Source organism: Equus caballus, chromosome 26 (assembly GCF_041296265.1).
Source record: "Equus caballus isolate H_3958 breed thoroughbred chromosome 26, TB-T2T, whole genome shotgun sequence".
NCBI classification, from domain to species: domain Eukaryota; kingdom Metazoa; phylum Chordata; class Mammalia; order Perissodactyla; family Equidae; genus Equus; species Equus caballus.
The window spans coordinates 35,221,645-35,241,728 of NC_091709.1; the positions used below are offsets into that span (position 1 = coordinate 35,221,645).

Here is a 20,084-nt window from a genome sequence, read left to right on the forward strand (position 1 = left end):
AATGACGGAGTGAAAAACCTATTGGATGTTCTTAAGTTCTGCCCTGGGCTCTGTGGAGACCCTCTCAGGGCTTCATGACAGGCTGGCTGGGAGGGCTCAGCCCTTCTTCCTCCTCAGCTACGCTAGGAAACCAGCCGTTACACATCATTGTATGACCCAAGTCACGTGGAGGACACAGAGTTTCCTCTCCATGTACTAAACTAAGAATGTGATTTTCAAAGTCCTGAACTTCCCCAGCCTATATTAGCACAAATGAGCAGCTCTCAAAGCGTGGACCAGGGGCCCCTGGATAATTTCAAGGAGTCCCTAAGGCCCTCCCTTTTCCAACTATCTGTGCAAGGCCAGATTTTCCTCCAGTCGTCCAACCAAAACAACATATCGCAAGAGAGTGAGTGCAGAAGCAGATATGAGACCCTAGTGTCTCCTGGTAAGCCAGGAATTGGAGAGATTTGCAAAAACACAAAACAATGCCTCTCTTCTCGCTAATTGTTTTTTTTTTTTAAAGATTGGCACCTGAGCTAACAACTGTTGCCAATATTTTCTTTTTTTTCCTGCTTTATTTTCCCAACCCCCCCTCCCCCCCCCCCCCTCCCCCCCCCCCGTACATAGTTGTATATCTTAGTTGCAGGTCCTTCTAGTTGTGGAATATGGGACACCGCATCAACGTGGCCTGACGAGCGGTGTCATGTCCGTGCCCAGGATCCGAACCCTGGGCCGCCGCAGCGGAGCGCGCGAACTTAACCACTCGGCCACGGAGCCAGCCCCACTTCTCGCTAATTTTTATTTTAGAAAATAAAAGTTTTTAACTGTTTTTTTTACGGGAACGTGTAATGGTTTGTTGCATTATTTCAAAATGAGTTAACAAGTATTTTTCACATTTCTGTTTCAATTTCTAATGTGAGAAATATGTGTAGATATAACCAACGTGAACAGAAGCCCTTTGGAGTCTGCAGTACTTTTTAAGAGTATTAAGGGGTTTGAGAACTGCTGACATAAGCCATCCATCGACTACCTACTCGTCCTCCGTCTCCCAAAAGATCTTGGCAACGAGATGGATATTCCTGTTGAATAATGGATGGGCTTGTTTTCAAAATAAATATCTCATTGCTTAACTTCCATGCCAGAAAAAGAAAGATCAAGAGGAAAGCAAAAAGAACCATCAAACAAGAGACAAAAAAGAAAGGAAGAGAGGGTTTTTTAAAAATAGACTTCATAAGAAAATATTCTGTTTCATGAAGAATTAACCTAAGGTTCTTAACCGGAAGCTTCTAGATGCACTTTGGAGGACCCAGGGATCCCCTGAAATTATATGCAGAAGGGTGGTCCGTGTGTTTTTCTCCCAATTTTTCATTCGATCCTCAAAGGAGTCTGTGACCGAAGGTTATGAATCACTTGGATGTTGATGTCAATTTTCAGCTTGGGGAAATACTTGTCTTGAGCCTTTTAGGTTAAGTTGTAAAACAAAGCAAAATTTTAAAAAGCAACACAATTTTGCACGGAACTCAAGATCATCTTCTGCTAATGTTGTACCCTTCATCTTGTCGAAATCACACCAACCCTACTACTTGCCTATCCAAGCAGGAAAGCATCAGGGATGGCTCCTTCCACAGTCACCTTGGTCACCACTTTTGGTTACCAGTGATTCCGGCTACAGTTGTGAGCAGTTACTATGTTCTTTTCAGCCAACCACCCTCTTTTGCTTCTGTGCCAGAATTGTGGGGTTTGATCTTAAAATCTGAGGACACATGAGTTGAAACCTGTTCGAGCATGAGGAGGTAGCGTGGTGTGGGGGGTAGGCTTCTGAAGAGCAACCCCGATCAGTGAGTCAGAAGACCTGGGTTTTAATCTAATTGTGAGACCTTGTCACCTAATCTCTTTAGGTCCACTTCCTCCCCTGAAAAGCGATGGGGCTGGATAGAGAGATGATCTGTGAGTTGGGACTCAAAATCAGGCTGAAATGAATCCTTGACAGTGGCCCACAAGGACTGGGGGCTCTGCCCACTCCACGCTATGGCGTGAAGAACTTCTGGGAATGCTGAGGTGTCAGAAACCGGACAAAAACACAAACCTAATCACCAGCGTCACATCTCCACACGGCGCTCAGAGAAGGGACCTCCTTGCTGCTCTCCCAAGGCTGCAGCTCCTTCAGACTTTCTCAGCACAGATGCTCACATTCTTTCATCTCTTAATCAGATGAATGAAGCTCTCTCCTCAAAGTTATGAGCAATGGCTCCCAGCCAACGCTTCCCTTTGAAACACAGAACCTGGCTAAAAGATGCTCCATCAAAGGGCAGTTTTCTTTCTCCACCTCACCCGCTGAAAGTCTCAGAGACACAGGAGAGCTGAACTCTAGAATACGAAGCCAAACTTTACCATCACAGCTAATAACCATCATTTACCGAGCATCTATTATGTGCAAGAAACGATGCCAGCAGTTTGACATGAGTTCCCACGTGGAACCCTCACATGAGCCTCATTTAAGAGGCACTGGGATCAACCTAGGCTATATAACCAACAGGTAACAGGGCTCAAGACGTTAACTCAGATCTGCTGGACTTCAGACCCTCTTGTGTGCATGACACCAGGCTGCCTCCTCGTCTGTCCATTGACCAGGGGAATACCAAGAAAGTCAAGTTCAGGCCAAAAGCCCATGAGGTATCAATTAAATCAAGGGACAATCTACTCTCTATTTCTACAGAAATCAATACAAAGAAACTGCTTTAAGTAGTACGGGTAACCCTCCCAACAAATGAATACAAGACTGACTCGCATGAAAACTTTTTTCTGCACGGTACACACACATACACGCTACTACTTTGAATTAAATATCCCGTCAGCACTTACTGTGTGGCAGACACATATGTGTCACTTTTTAAAGGCTAAATGTGAACTCCAGTGCCTTCGTGTTTCAGTAACATGTCTAACTCCTGAACAAATACAAAAACAGGAAGAATGGTCAAAAAACTCTTTTTTGATCATTTTCAAATAAAAAGAAGTCGTTCACATTTCAGATAAAATGTACTTTCTCCCAGGCTTAGAGGCAATGCTCTTGGGCCAAATGTCTGCCAGGAACTCTTTTCCGAGGAGTAAAACTGCTGACAGAATGATTACAGATTCAACTGCATCACCAGAGCAGACGAGGAGACTTAACATCTAGGATCCAAGCTTGCCGAAGAGGTCCCCTGGGTCAGAAACTTTTACCAACAAAAAAAGAACTCTTTTCAAGGAAACATCCACACCCACTGCCTCTTAAAATACACAGTTTGGAACATAGTGGGTTCTCAAGAAATCGCGTTGGATGAACACGCCGAACTTAGACTAGGAAGCGTGGGTGGACGGGTAGTGTTGTGCATAATTCTGGGGTTTGTTTCAAGTCATTAAAGATCCTCATTCAAAAGATAAAGTCAAATACGAAAATAATAGTTCTGTTCATTTTATAGACTCTGCAAAAGGCTTCCATGCACGGTATCCCATTGGGCTCTCCTAATGGCCCTGTCGGAGGCTGGTGTCACTCACCCTGGAGAGAGAAGGAGCCTGTGCCACAAACAAGATGGAGTGACTTGCCCAAGGTCACTGGTCAGTAAGGAGTGAGCCAGGATGCAAACATACTTCTTAGGATTCCTAGTCCGTTGCACTTTGCGTTACATTAAGTTGCCTAAGCAGTGACTTTATGAGACATCACATTTAGATGATCTCACTTCTATATATTAACAATTTTAGATGGCGACAAGCCAAAGGATGGAGATTTCATATAACAATTACACTGGAGAGCTTTCAGTGGTACTGGCTCTGAAGGGGAGAACTGCTTTGCCTGTCTTCTGGGGGCAGTTAGCCATGACTCAAAGGCTTACATTCCATCAGTGGGGTGTGGGATGCAGCAGAGGTCTAACTGTCCGCAGTGTTGGAGACATGGACATAGAGAGCCGGAATGCAGCCAGGCACCCCTCTCTAATGCTACACAGAATCTGTGCTAACTTAGCGTTGTTCCAGGTAAATGGGACAGTCATAGGCGATGTTCCTTTGTCAACAGTCTGTATCAATGTACACTTCTCTAAATTCCGAAGGCCAGTACACCACCTTTTCGGATCAGTCCTGCAATGCCAATCTGGCGATGTCTTCAAGACAGAACATTCCGTGCCCTTCACGTGACCCTTTAAAAGGTCACCATCTCACCTGTCTCCGCACCTGTGAAACTGACAGTGCAGGAATAGCCTCACAGGAGGCAGAGGGACCACATGGGGGTTATTCTGTCTTTTCTATCATTACAGTCTTGATTCAGAAAAGAGATGGGTACAAATTCAGGTAGTTCACCCAGACGCAAGACTCATGCTCACCTTCTCAGACCAGAGTCAGGTTTTTTGTGTGTGTTTTTTTTTTGAGGAAGATTAGCCCTGAGCTAACATCTGCTGTCAACCCTCCTCTTTTTGCTGAGGAAGACTGGCCCTGAGCTAACAGCCATGCCCATCTTCCTCTATTTTTGTATGTGGGATGCCGCCACAGTGTGGCTTGATGAGTGGTGTGTAGGTCCACACCCAGGATCTGAACCTGCAAACCCCAGGCCACGGAAGCAGAGCATACAAACCCAACCACTGCACCACCGGGCCAGCCTCTAAACATAATTTTTTTAAAAGCAGGGGAAAAAGTCAAACACAGATTTCTTTAATCAATATAAACTTGAAAGAATATATAGTAAATTTTGATTATTCTAATACATAAATCTAGAGCGGCAATAAAAAAAAGGGTCTGTATCCCCAGATAACTTGTATATGGGAATTTTTTAATTCCCAAATGAAATTAGAAAACTGAGATTTTGAAAAATTTTTTTTAAAAAAACCTGCTCTCATACAGGAACACAGACAATCTAATGCCAATTTTCTTTTCCCCTCGCCAGGTTCCCCACCGTCTCCCCATCATACCTAGACCCCTTTTCCGAGAGAACCTACCCTGGAAATGCCCGTTTGCCTTGCCCCGGAGCACAGCCAGAATGTGCAGCAGCACCCGCTGGCCAGGTCAGCGTGCACCTGCCACTTTTCCACTGACCACAGTGGTGTTCACTGGCCACTCTGGTGGCTGACACATCTTTCAAGGCAAATGGGCCCCATCTGGATTTCTGATCTGAAGCACCATTCCGCGAACCACCAACCCATCCTCAACACAAGCCAGGACTCCCAGAACTCCACTACAGGGAACAGCAGGACCAGAAAAGGACTAAGGGACGCAAAATTGCTTGACATTTTATTAGCCTCATGTGAACTGCCATTACCAATTAAGGTAACAGGTCCTCCTTTCCTTAGGAAGATGCTTTTAAAATCTCTGGAAAGCGTTTTCACACCCACTCTCTCACGCCCTAGACCCCCAAGCAGGCAAGTTGGGCATCTTTACCCTCATTTTTTCAGAGGAGAGACTAGGAGTCAGGGTTTGCCCAAGGTCAAACAACTAGCTGGCTGCAAAGTAGGAATTGGAACCCACTCATGTTATTCCTTCCACTACACCTCTCTCCAGAGACCGCGTTGGCCAGCATCGCAAGGAACAGGAAATTGAAATGGCTCCTGGTAAGGCGGTAAGCCTGCCAACCTCCGAGAGAAGCTGACAACGGACCGGAGCCCGCCCTGAATCTAAAATGCCTCCTCGAACGAGCTTCCGACTAACCTCTGCCCACCTGCGGCGCTGAAGAAGTCAAGTCCAAGAGGACACAACCCACCATGCCCATCTGTGCACGGAAAGGCCCATGTTAGAAAGGAAGCTTAGAATAAGCAAGACGCTCTTGAAGATCTGAACTGGAGAGGCAGCTTCCCAGTGTGAATTATCAGCTTTATTCCCACTCCTATCACATCTCCCACACACACACTCACTCTCTTTCCTTAATTCCCACCCCTTAACCGCAGAACTGTAAGAGAGGCCAAGCAGAAGACAGCGGAATCCTCAGAGAAGCAGCACCAGCCGCCGCAGCCACCAGGCAAACAGGACAAACCCCGACTGAAAGATGGGAGTCTTGTCAGAGGAAAATCATGCACTTAAAGTCATGCACATTTCCAAAATATTGAAACAGATTTCAATCACTTTACCTGAGTTGTTTTTGCTCTTCTGCCTTGCATGCTGTTGCTACGGCTAATTTGTGGGTTGGTGGCACCTTCAGAAAGACAGTGAGATTTCCTACAGGGAAGTGTGTTATAATTACTGTACGGAAGAGCCTCTCCAGCCGCAGCTGGGGGCATCTTATGGTTTGCAAGATCGGGGATATCAGACACCAAATTCCGACAATAGCCTGCAAATTTGCTCCTCGGTCCCCCGTTCGCCGTCACCCCAGAGTTTTTCTGAGCATACAAGTCACTCAGGGAATTGGCCCGCTGACAGCTGCTGAGCCGCCGAGGGCTCGCCCGGGTTTCCATCCCCCGAGCCTCCTCGCAGTCTTTCTCTTCGGCGGAACCCAAGATTTCTTCGTTGCTTGTTAAATGTTCTTGGCTCAGATCAGAGAGTGAGAATTCCAGGCTGTCCTCTCGCCAGATGTCTGCAGATTTGGAGCGCTTCTTCTTAAAGCTCGCCGTCTCCATGAAAGCGGGCCCATTGGATGTATAGGGACGCTGCCTGCCGCCTCCCTCAGCCAAATATGTAGCGTCATCCCCGTAAAGCCTGCTCTCCTCCGAGTCTGGCATGCTCTGCACAGAGGCTGCTGTGAGGACGATGCTGCTGTCTACGCTGGGAGTGACAGAAGAATCGGTGTAAGACACGGGTCTCAAGCCCATATCCACTCGGTCCACCCAAATGGGGCTCCCGAAGTCCTCGAGGGTGCCTTCTTGGGAGAAGGGCTCCAGGCCGCTTTCGGCCAGGGACTGGGGGATGCTGGGGGTGCTGCTGGATCGGGTGCTCACTTCGGAGTTCCTGTGCATCACCTTCCCCGAGGAAGCGTGCCTCGTCCGCCGCGCCTTGTGTGACAGGCGCAGGGAGCGCGACGTGTGCTTGCGCCCCAGGCTGGCATGCTTTTCTCCATAAAACTCGTGCTCTACATTTTGACTTTCTGCGTTTCCCATGGTTTTATGGTCTGTAGCAAAGGGGAAAAAAAAAAAAAGGAGAGGATAAGTGAGTCACCAATGAGTATGGGCAGTTTAACAGAAAGAGCTCAGCATGCACGGAGGGCAGACAGCTTGGCAGGTAACAGCGCTCCATCCTATGTGCCCCGGGCAGGTATTCGGACGCGGACATAGTAGCAGATGAGAACTAACATCATCTACTGAGATTACCCCTCCGGAGATGTGAAATGAGAGCATAAACAAGATCATTAGAGAATTACACTTGTCTTTGCCCAGAGGGTAGCTGCCCACCAGCTTTCACAGGGCTGGCAACCCTTGTCTTCCTTTCTAAACTCTATAGTTATATATCTAAAGTTCTACTCCTGTCCATAAACCGAAAACTCTGAAAGTACAAACCAAAGTGTCTGCCAATTGAGTAACTTTCTGTTGGAAACTGTATATTGCAACAAAACAAAACAAAACTCAGAGGTGCACCCTCCCTCCCAATGGTCTTTCTGCTTCATTCGGAGTCCATCTACCCTGCAAAATCAATCAAAAATGGAAAAACTCAAGCTGTGAGTCCAACCAACTCTTCCTAAGAAACCAAAAGTCAAAAAGAAAAGGCGCTTTTACCTTTAATTCCACGGCATTCTGAAAACCTTGATTTTTGGTTTTTTGGAGTGGGTGTGAAGTGGGAGGGGGGAAAGAGGGAGACTGGCAAAACAAAATAGAAACCCCACTCTCCGCTTAACAGCAGACTAACGGGTTTATTTCTGGGAGCAAATCCAACCAGAGAACATTCATCTGGTACAGAGTGCCCCGCAAACAGAAATTCACATTATGAAACCACTAAAAGTGATTCAGCCTTTTGGGATGATCCAGGTTAATTCAAGTCCCTCCTTAACATGTTTCCTGTGTCTCTCACTGACCTGATGACTGTTACCCACAGTGGGAAACAGACAAATCTTCAAAGCTGGACATTGTCACTCTACTTAGCCTATCCTCCTTGCTCTGCAATGAGGTTTCTCCATACCATTCAAATTGTATACACTTGAGATACACGCGTGAAAATGGCCAGAAAAGAAAGAAGAAAAATATAGTAGCTGAGTATATCTCTGAGCTGAATCTTCCAACCACCTACGTAGTCAGTCATTCAGAAATATATACTGAGCACCTACCATGTTCTAGAAGCCAGACATATAGCAGCGAACAAAAAGGACACATTCTCTACTCTCACGTAACTGATGTTCCAGCCAGAGAAGGCATACGATAAACAAAACAGTGAAAGGCAGCAGAGAGAAACAGGGAGTGAATTTACTGTGACCGTTACAAACAGTTTGAAACACCCTGGAATATAATATACCTTCACACTGATCCAGGAATTACTCTAGAATCCCACTGTTCAGTCTAAAATGTTGCTTAAACTCTTACAAGCACATCTTGACTGAAATGAAGCTTGTGGTAATGGGAAGGGAAAATCTTCACTTAATGTTCCAATGAGTTCAGAGGTAACTCATACAGACACTCGATGCTAAGCTGTTCCCCTACTGGAATGTTCCCTACCAGGTCACACATCATATGATTCTCAGAGGAAACTTTCCAAGAGTGAGCATCGTCTTTCTACTAGCGGCAGGTATATTTCAAAGCAATAAGTTTATGCTTCTCTGGCTGGCGCCTTTAAGAAGCAAGATCAAAAAAATGAAAACTCTACTTAGTAGAGGGAAAACGAAAAGATCAACTGTCCATGAATGACCATCAATGTCACCTATATTCCTAAGACTAGCATGTGCCACATTTTTTTAAGTAAAATAAATAAGAATTTCAGGGACCGGCCCAGTGGCGCAGCAGTTAAGTGTGCAAGTTCCGCTTCAGCGGCCTGGGGTTCACCAGTTCGGATCCTGAGTGCAGACATGGCACCGCTTGGCACGCCATGCTGTGGAAGGCGTCCCACATATAAAGTAGAGGAAGATGGGCACGGATGTTAGCTCAGGGCCAGTCTTCCTCAGCAAAAAGAGGAGGATTGGTAGCAGATGTTAGCTCAGGGCTAATCTTCCTCAAAAAAAAAAAAAAAAAGAATTTCGGTAGTACTAAAGGCCATGACCAATTTCTTAGAGTTCTTGATTTTTTTAAAGTATACATTAAGATACCTGGATGTATCTATGTATCTATATGTTTTGCCAATAAATAATAAAAAGCTTAGAACATGTGTTAGCCACAGTCCCATTTTCAGAATCACATAGATTTAAATTTAAAAGGGAGAAAGAATTAGGGTGAAAGAAATTGAGTGGAAGAAAAAGCCAAACTCTCACCTCAGTATCCTAGGATGTACCCTCCTCTATCATATACACCAAAAGTTTGCAAATATAAACTGACAGACAAACGCTCAACAACAAATTTTGGGTTAGGCTTATTTCTGCCAACAGAAAACCAATCAAGTTAAAAGCTTCAGGAGAGATTTCCTAAAGGAAATGGCCCCAGCCTTCAAGGACCACAGCACACCATGCATCACTCTGCCAGGTCTGTTATATTAATAGCATTTTTAGTAGCAGAAGTCTTTGCAGCCAGCCAAGGTAGGAGAGAAGCCATTTTTACCTCCAGAAGTAGAATTTAGAGATGAATGCCAAATCTCCTAAATCCTACCCAGAGAAATTCTCAGGGGATGACCTCAGCAGAGTCAGCAGGAAGTCTGAAGCAACTAAAGTTAAGAAAAATCTAGGAACGGCATAAGCACCCCTTAATTTGAAAGCTTTTCCTGAAAGGTCAGTGAGAACCAGGAAGGCCCATGTGGGGTGAGTGGGGGGACCCTGAAATAACATAAGCATGAAAAATTAAAACTGCTCATTGCAAACGACAGACACAATCTCCCCTTTCAGGAACAAACTCTGCCTCAGAGGTAACCCGCAGAATGTTGGTAAATTCAAAGTTCTGATCCTTTGCACGAACGAAGGTAAAATGCCAGCTACAGCCATCATCTTAATTTTTCCCTGTTCTCTCTTACTTAATTAACCCTCATCGTTTATTTTTATTTCAAACAGAAAGGCTTGGTTTATATTTTACCTTTGCGCAAGTTTTATCTGTTCCTTTGAGCCTGGAAGCAACTTCTGGGCAGAAAGTGGCTTTGACTTCTTCTGTAGCCTCTACAGAGATTAGAAGTGTTCTACTTGTGATCAGCACTCAATAACTGTTGATGCGTTTTAGCAACAAAAGCAAAGGTGAGGGATCAGTACCTCACCAATATCATCATCACACAGTCAGTAGGTAAGAGGGGAAAAAACAAGAGGGAGGAGGACAGGATGAAATGCAGAACCCAGGATAGAAGTGGAAAAGAAGTGTGTCAGAATAATCTCAAGCTGGAAAATGCTCCCAGTTCTAAACTGGAATTAAACTCACAATTTCAGACTATGATTGAGTTACGTAGAATGTTAGTGGTTCCAGATAGCTTGCATTTCAGGGGGTAGTTAGCGGGAAGGGTATTAAGCAGGAGGTAGTGGGCAAGATTTTAACATACGAACAACGCTCAGTATTTGAACCTCAAGGCTCATACTTTCTTTTCAATGATCTAAGCTCTGGCTTCCCCAGCCTGCCCCAGGGCCTTTGCCCATGCTCTTCCCACTGTCTGCAACCTTCCTTCTTTCAGGCATCTACCTGGCTCACTCTTTCTAGTTCATTCAGATCTTGACTCAAATGTCACCTTCTCAGAGAAGGCTTTCCTGGCGTCTCTATCAAAATGCCAACCCCTCCCACAGAAATCAACTCTTCTTATCCCTCTTGGTTTTTTTTTTCCCCTCCTTAGCATTTATCACAACTGTAACAAACAATACATGTCACTGACTTCTCTTTTTTATTCTCTGTCCTTCCCACTGGAACCTGAGCTTCAGGAGGGCTGAAAGTTTTGCCTGTCTTGTTTAGTGCTGTATCCTCAGTGCCTAGAACACCGCGTGAAAGGTAGAAGGTGCTCAGTAGACAAATACGGAATGAGTGGATGACAAAATGAACTCTAATCTAGAATGCAAAAACTCAAACTCCTACAACTACAACAAAATATAGACGAGCACGTTACCACAATGTGATTTAGAGGAAACACACATCGGTCTTAAATATGCTGGCTCCTCTATATCAGAGTGCCTAGAAGACACACCGGTTTCCAGTGTGCCCATTGCTCTCTGGGTGCCCTCCTCCTGCAGATCTGTGCAGGTCCCTCATTCCAGGCAGCTGGCTTTAGGATTGCCCTGATCCATGAACTGAGTAGGGGGGTTCAGATTGTCCTACCCCATCCACAGTGTTCCCCAACCCCTAATTACCTGAGCCAAGAATTAAGGCCTTGCCCATGTCCCATTTCACTTAATTCTTGCCCTCAATTCCTATCTTCCTTCCCTTTGGGGGGCTGTCCCTGCAGAAGTTTAGGAAAGAGATTCGGAGTTGAAAAGGCACCTCTCCCCATTGTCAGGGCGGAGAGCGCAGAACTGCTCAGCCTAAGACAATCCACAGAAAATGAGGACAAAGGAGAGATAAAGGCAAGATGGGCAGGGGGCAGCTGAAAGTAGTAAGGGGTCAGAAAATCAGGAGATTCTCAGGGCCAAGGGTCAAGGACACTAGAGGGAGCGTGACTTTCTATTCTCTCCAACACCAAGACCTTTCTCTTAAAGCAATGAGTTTAACTTTTCAAGTGATCACAGTAACCTCTTTTAAATCCCAACAAAGTAAATACACAATGAAAGAGTTAAAAGATATCTTGAGGAACTTTATCAATAAGTATAAACAGTCATTAGGGTGATTCATAGATACATCAGGTAGGTAGTTCTTTCTTAGGGGCTACTTTTATAGATTTATTAGCCTACTAAGCCTAATGTGATAAAACGATGTAGAGCTATACACACACATTGAAAAAATGTCCAATTCCTGGTTTTGGTAGTTTACTGTAATTATGTATGATGCAACCATTAGGAGAAACTAGGTGAAGGGTATACTTCCTGTGTGCTACCTCCTATGAATCTATAATTATTTCAAAGTAAAAAGTTAAAATAAACAAAGCCTTGACCAACTGGAGGATTCTGTTAAATGAAATCTTGTTTAAAAGTGAGGATGCTTCACAAAGAAACATTTTTGAATCCCCTTTTATAGCTGAAAACCATCTAAAAGTTCTAATATAATTTCAATGAATTAGGCACTAAAAAGGAAGCATGTATTGGGCATCATTTAGCATAATATCAGGAAGTACAAAGCAAACACAGACCAACGGTCTAAAGTGAGGTTGAATAGAGAGGTAGGGTTGATTAACTGAGGCTAGAGCTTCTGTCTTAAGAAAGTAGTGAACAAAACTGAACTGCCAACCTCTGGTGCCAGCCAAGATGGATTAAGGTACTATGGCTGATCCTTCCCTCACTGATAAAAACTAAAAACTCGGGACCAAAGGAAAAAAGCAACTACCTGAGGATTCCAAAGACTAAGCAAAACCGGCAGATTGGGGAAAGGAATAAAAACCTGAAGTGGGGCTGCCCTGGTAACATAGTGGTTAAGTTCTCATGGTCTGCTTCGGCGGCCCAGGGTTCGTGGGTTCAGATCCCAGGCATGGACCTACAAACCACTCATCAAGCCATGCTGTGGCAGTGTCCCACATACAAAATAGAGGAAGACTGGCACAGACGTTAGCTCAGCAACAATCTTCCTCAAGCAAAAAGAGGAAGATTGGCAACAGATGTTAGCTCAGGGCCAATCTTCCTCACGAAAAAAAAAAAACAAAACATGAAGACACCAGTCATACAAGAGCGAATTTCTCATTTTTGTTTTTATCATTCTAATTTCTCTCCCAGACTTGCACGGAGGGCAAGCACCCAGTGCAGCTGCAGCACAGGCAACAAAAGCGCCTGAGACACACTCTGTGGTTCTGGCCAAAGAAATCAAGAAGAGTGGTCTCTGCAAACCAAAGAGTGAGGGGGTATCTCAGAGAAAAAGAGAGCTGGAGAAGCAAATTGTCTAACGTTGCATGTAAGTCCACACAAGTCCCAGGCACATCCCTCAGATGCACATGCCAGGGACTGACCCAAAGCAAGACACCAAAGGCTTTGAGAACTGAATTATGATAGAAACCACAGCTCGCCTCCGAGTCTAACTCCCACATGCCAGAGGTGTGGGATAATCGCAAAGCAGAGTAGCAAAGGTTTTGAAACTGAATTGACATTCGAGCCACCACCTTCCAAAGGCAAGACGGATCTTGCAATCTGAACCTAGCCAGGGTGATTGTCTGCTAAAACAACAAAAAAGAAAAACCAACACTCTCCAGATATGTGTGGATTTTTTTTTTTTTGGAGGAAGATTAGCCCTGAGCTAACTGCTGCCAATCCTCCTCTTTTTGCTGAGGAAGACTGGCCCTGAGCTAACATCCATGCTCATCTTCCTCTACTTTATATGTGGGATGCTTACCACAGCACGGCTTGCCAAGCAGTGCCATGTCCGCACCCGGGATCCGAATTGGCGAACCCCGGGCCACCGAAGCAGAACGTGCGCACTTAACCGTTGTACCACCGGGCCAGCCCCTCTCCAGATGTTTTTAACAGAACCTACAGTCTCCCAATATAATATTCAAAATGCCCATGATGCAGTCCAAAGAACCAGAAAAATCTAACCAAGGTAAAAGATAATCAACAGGTGCCAATCCCAAGGTGACCCAGATGTTGCAACTATCAAGTAAAAACTTTTAAAGTGATAAATGAAAGACTGAACTCTTGCAATGTCTATGCAAGATCCCTGGGAACATCAATCGTTATACATGAGCAGAGAACTAGAACACAAATAAAAAAGGAAGGTAAAACTTAAATGTTTCAAAATATAACATGTAAGTTGCATGTTTTAATCACACTGATGTTATGTTTTTTCAGTACTGCATGAGAAGACATTCCAGTTAACAGAAAGCCACCCCATGGTCAAGGTCTCTGAGCAGAGAACAAAGAAAAGTACTCCTGTAACTTCAGGTTGGTCAAAGGGAAAAGAGGAGAGAAAGAAGCAGATACAAAGGGGACTAGAAACAACCTCATCACCTTGAGGGCTAAGAAGGTTATAATAATATGGTTTAGGACGTCTAACTCCCTAGATGAGACCAGAAGTTCAAGCAGTTCTCCAACAGACAGCAGAATGCCCCAACCTTTAGCTGAAGAACAGAAAAGCTCCACCTGACCAGAGCCCAGCCTTGTGGGTCAGCCTGCCAGGACTTGCCCTGTTCACAAGTAGATAATCAAAAAGATAATTCCACTATTAGCATCAAACATCTCTGGAGCAAAACTCTTATTCTCATCAAATAAAAAACCTACATCTGAGATGCACATCCAGGATACTGGCTTTGAGGAAATTAAAATTTTCTTGAAGAATATTAGTAATATTTCACCTTCACACACAACACACACACATACACACAGATGATAGACTCGTGTAAATATTTTAAAAGTAACTATTCTGGATAGAGCAATTACAGGTGATTTTAATTTTCAAAACTATACTTCTTTTTTTTTTTTGTATTTTCTCAAGTTTCTACATTAAACCTGTAATTCATTTTAAGGAAAGAAAATAAATAAAACATGTGAACATGTTTTCAGTCCCTGGGTTTTTGGGTAATTGAAGAGAGTGAGGATGTGGGCACTATGCTAACAGCTACAACAGAGCAGCACCAAACCCAAACTTGAAACAGACGGCTTGCGAAAATTACCTAAGATAAAGCAAATACCCTCTGTCTTGGATTTCATCACCCCTTCTCTCCATTCCAACGGCACTTTGCTTGACCTCCTCACACTGTGTCTCTGGCATGGTTATTTGTACATGGACACACTTGTCTTACTTTGTATGTACCCTCTTCCCATGGTATTATAATCTCCCAATGGCAGGGACCACCCCTTACTCATCATTGTGTTGGTCACCTGAGTATACTAAAGTTTTAGCACAGCTCTTCTCAATGGGAAAGCTCATCATTCAGATTGCCTTATAACAAGGGTACTTCAAATATAGAAAACATTAGAGCCATTCGTGGGCCCGAGACGACCCAATTCATATTATACTCAAGTCAAAAGTTAACGATTAAAGCAAAGTTTCTCTGCCATTGGTCAGGACATTGTGAAATCCAAGCATAAGGCATTTAATGATGTGTATTAATTATAATTATTAATAATATAATTTTTCACTCCCCTGAGTTATTTAAAAACTTATTAAAATAAACGTAATGATTACCCTGCTATGACTTGAAAACAGACCTCCAAAATTGCAAGAGAGAGGATGAAATGTATTTATTTCAAAGTTAAATTTGAAGCGAAAATCACAAGACAACAGATTGCAAATTTAAAATTAGATTCTAGTGGGAGGTCTTGGTTGCAAGCCTGTTTTTCCCCTACTGGAGGCTGAGCTTGAAGACGGGTGGGGGAAAGAGCTAAGATTAAACTGAAACAAAGTTTTGAAAGTTTTTTCTAAATCTTTACAAACCCATGAAAAGCCTTTTGCCAAGTCACACACAAATACCCCTAACACAAGAGACTAAACAGGAAAGTTTTGCAACAAATAAAAGATGATCTTCAATTTTGAAAGATTATTATTTTGACTGTATTTATTTTTCTTTTTAAAGATTATCCAAACCAGAAACAAAATATATCATTGTTTTGAAGTAAGATATTGAAGCAAGGTTTGCCTTTTTCAAACATAATCCAATATAAAGATGGTGAAGCTCAGGGATAAATTTAAAAGACCGTGAGGGCAATTCACAGGGGCAGAAAAGATTTCATAGGTACGGTTTTCTCTTTTTCTTAAGTTTTAATGCTAATGCTTTTGAATTGTTATATGGGTGTAACCTTAATCTAAAGAAATGGTTCCAAATTCTTTTTCCCATGAACTACATACAACAGAGCAATTCTAATTATGCTAAAACATATCTATCCCATCGTTAATTCACGCAGACGAATATACACACAGAAACCTACCTTACAAGGCAACAGTGGTTCCCAGCCCAACTTGCCGCAGGAGCACTGTGGCATTTAGATATTGAAACTGGAAATGGTGTCAGGATGAACAGTGACAGGGGCTGGGAAATGGAATCAGCACCTGCCCCTCGGGGTGGCCATCACAGTCTCATCTGAATCTATGATAGTGTGCCAAAAACCTGGAGAGGGCAGAAAAAGAGAAAGGAAATGATCAGCCAGAACACAGGAAAGAGGGCTTTTCTATCAAGCTCATTTTCATCAATTCTTCAACATCAACTTTGTGTGAAAAGCCACACCCCAAATCAAACAACCCAACATTTAGCTACAGGTATAAAATGCCACGCATAATCAGGTAAATAAATAAATACAAGCTCCTTTTACAGTTATGGTCATAAACAGCCCTACAAATTAAGTTATTTTATCATTTTTAACATATTGCAAGAGATGAAGGTATTGGAAAACAGAAACAGGTTACTAGCAAGTGATTTCCATGGTTCCCTCTCAATCTTCAAAAGGTCTCAACAGAGATAAACGAAAGAAAACAAGGGAGTCCCCATTATTGTCACAGTAGATCTAGATTTATAGCAAAAGTTGAAGAAATGCTGAAAGACAGTAAAACAAAAGACCAAATTTAAATACATAGATCTTTTCATTGTATACCTATTTTCTTAAGCCGCCAAACATCAAATTCAGAGGAAACTCATGAAGAATGGGCACAGGAAAGAAATTTAGGTAAAATATCCAAACTGTTATTTAATACAGAAAATAAACTGACAAGGAAAGCTCCACAAACAAGCAGTATTAATGGTCCCCCCCTTTCTCTCTTTTTTTAAAGACTGCTTTCTGAGGTGAGATTGCAAATACTAAAAAGGGAAAAAGACCTGCGGGTTCCTTGGGGTGGCTGCAGCTTATTTCTCTTGTCGTGGATATTCCTCTGTGGGGCTGCCCACAGCTGCCACCATTGCTGGTGGTTTCAACAAGGTGGGAACCTAAGATGACACTTTGAGCTGGAACACGGAGAAAATTGTCTATTTCGTGGAAGGCATTCACACAGAGGCAGTAAATAAATACATACAGACATCCACAGAGAACAGAACGATAAACAAAGTTACGGTTCTTCCTTATCTTGGAAAACGTGGTATTTAACGGAGAAGTTCGTGACTCACGCTTGCGGGGAAAGGAGCATGAGTTTTCAGCAATACCCCATTATTACCCCACAATATGTGCCCTTTCTATAATTCCCCCATTTCCATCCTGTTCGCTCTCCTTTCCTAGGCATCCTCCTTAAGCTGCTCTCTGCGAATTTTCCAATTTTCAAAGCAGTTCCTGAATTGCTTAGGAACTGGCAGAAATTAATAAGCAACAGCCCATTTATATTGAAATGGACTTATTACGGTGCCAGCTGCCAATAATTTGCAAGGCTGGATTCTCGCTGGCAAACCAGGCCTGCAGGCGGCTGTCCTTCCACCTGCACAATGGAGGCTGATAACGCATTTTTTTATACTTTAAAAAAAGGTACATATTCTATTTATCAAACAATTTTTCTCGATCTGTGTTCCTCTAATTCTTGAGCAGAAAAACTCTATGGAGAAGGAGGTGAAAGTTATAGGGCCTTATTTATAAAACATGCAGAAAAACAAAACTGAACCTATTTGGTATAATTCTTTTCTGATTTTGGCAGAAAAAAATTTTTACCTGTGACCCTGGCTGTGGGAACTAGCTCATGAAATGGACTAATGAAGAGCCCCAGATTTGCTCTTTTGCAAGTGGCAGATATGCAAAGGCTGCAATGTGCCAAGTACTCATTTTGCCTGTAGCAGGTTAACTCCACCGCAGTCTTGTGATTGTATGCCACCAAAACTCAAGAACTACCAGTACTCAGGTCTTCTTCAAGAGCTGCCAAGAATCCATTTCAACAGGAGGCAGCTATGTACCAGGGTTGGCAATTCTAGCCCAGAGTCCTACTGCAGCATCAAGTCAAATCTCAGCTTTAACCACTGACTTGCAGAGATCGGAAGCAAGCTCTACTTATCAGTTCACCCCTCTACAAATGGGGATAAGAACACTACCTAAACTACTGGATCACTGAGCAATAAGTGAGATCATCTATGTTACACGATTAGCTTAACGTCTACCCCATGGTCTACTGTGGACCATTACTTCCATTATTATTGAACATGTGGAGACCATAAGTAGTATGCTACCAAAGGGTGACAATTATGGGGATTTCCTCAAAACATGGTATCTAACCCATTGAAAGTAGGTTTTTGTTATAAATCGGATGAAACCAGTCACTTTAACTCTAATGTGGGACAATAAGGGGAATTAATTACCCCAGCTGGAAGACATGATCTACTCAATCTGCCACAGCTCATGCACACACACAAACCACACTGACGAAATCTGGCAGTACCGGTTGGCCAGGTTACATTACACTGAGATGACCCCCAGTGAAGTAAACGCTGAGTGTATCAAGTTTTTCAACCTCATTCTGATTCATCCTCAACTCATATAGTCAACTTCTGCGTCATGTGTCAAACAACCAGTTTTCACAAGGAAGTGTGTATGCTGGAGGCGGGGTAGGAATTACCAAAACTAATCTCAGGCTTCAAATATCTGCAAAAATAGACAGGGCTGAGAAGTCCCATCACTCCAATCCTACAGTCAGATGTAAGATGAAAACAGGAAAACTGTCAGCAATATTGTCTCCATGGCAGTTAATCCATGGCTTTTGCTTAAAAAGTCTGCCAGATCACAACTTTCTTTTTCACATTCTAAAAACACTCATAGGGTGCACCCTTCATTTTTAAGTCCTTGCAAGTTCCAGGAATCAATGTACATAGAGAAAGCGTATTGTACTTGCCTTCAAAATATCCAAGTTCCTATACCAGGTTCTATGACTTACTAACTTACATGATCTTGGGCAAGTAAATGGCCTATTCTGAAACTCAACAAGAAAAATAAGAATGTAAAATTATCTACCTTACTTAACACCTATCTGAAAAGGTTGTTAGAAGACAGAAATTAAAGAGACAACATGAAACACTATAAACTATTAAACGCTATGTAAGTATCTTAACTCTTATTCTGTTCATCATGATTTAGTGCACAAAAATATTCCATATTAGCAAACTAAGAAATTAGGAAGTTTTCCCTTACCCCAAACCTTGGAGGGGCTTGGGGGAGGTCTTGGATCAATATCCTGAACAAGTCAGAATCCTAAATAATATATTGTATATTCATACTTAGTCCAAAATCAATATTGGATGGATGGACGGATGGATGGACGATCTGGGGCACTGGAAAATTTTAAATGTTTCAGAAATTAAGATTAAAGAAACCTCATCAGTCATTTTCTTATTTTTTTAACCATCATTTTATTCAACAAAGGACTCGAGAGTGACTTCCAAAGATACATGATCTAAACTAGAATAGAAGAAATTATTAATGGAAAAATAAAAGAGAACCAAAGTTAAGACAAAGTGAAGGGGGGAGAATAAAGGTAACAATGTGTACCCTATCGAGGTACCCAGGGGGTTCAGTTTAACAGTAAGCTTTGTAACAACCAACTCAAATAGGGAAAACATGGCAGTTGTAAAATTCACAACGTCCTCATCAATTGCTCAGAAGGACAAACGTTCTTGGTCCTAAGATTAGACCAGAATTTCCACTGATGGTCCTTTGAGCCCACTGTGATACGATGAACAATGTTTTGGACCACACCCTTCCACATGGGCTCAGTGACAAATTTCATATGGATGTTTCTTCTCTTGATAATTGACATAAAATAAATCACACTTCAGCAACAGGCGTTTTGAGGAAATAGGATATTGCTAAAGAGTAAAGAGGCTGCCTACCTTCCAGGAAATTCTCCTTGAAGACTGTTTGCTCTCCAGTGTTAGATCATGGCCGAGGGGCGGTAAGCTTGAGATGGGGCTCTCTGGCTCATGCCCAAGTGTAGCTGGGTCATGCTACCAGAGGACCACACTCATCGGGCATAAAGGGAGGGTTCCACTACAGGTGAGCTTGTCTGGCTCGTGTGAAAACTGAGACCGTGACAAGGACTCCTACACAAAGAAGAGAAGCAGCACCTTCCTTCTCAAGTGAACCACGTGACCACTGAGGG

General features: G+C 43.1%; 1 protein-coding gene across 14 annotated transcripts in view; it reads right to left on the reverse strand.

The window, feature by feature from the left end:
- TIAM1 (TIAM Rac1 associated GEF 1) overlaps window positions 1–20,084 on the reverse strand; it is a 351,800-nt gene that overhangs the window by 120,315 nt on the left and 211,401 nt on the right. For 12 of the 14 annotated variants that reach the window (XM_070252087.1, XM_023630000.2, XM_070252085.1 and 9 more), the window contains 2 exons: window positions 15,959–16,137; window positions 6,066–7,039 (listed from right to left, as the gene is read on the reverse strand). In XM_070252087.1, coding sequence (XP_070108188.1) covers window positions 6,066–7,028 — 963 coding nt within the window. In that variant the 5' untranslated portion in view covers window positions 7,029–7,039; window positions 15,959–16,137. Of the gene's footprint in view, window positions 1–6,065; window positions 7,040–15,958; window positions 16,138–19,815; window positions 20,071–20,084 lie in introns of those variants that run through there. The other 2 variants (XM_070252088.1, XM_070252082.1) reach the window with 1 other exon arrangement.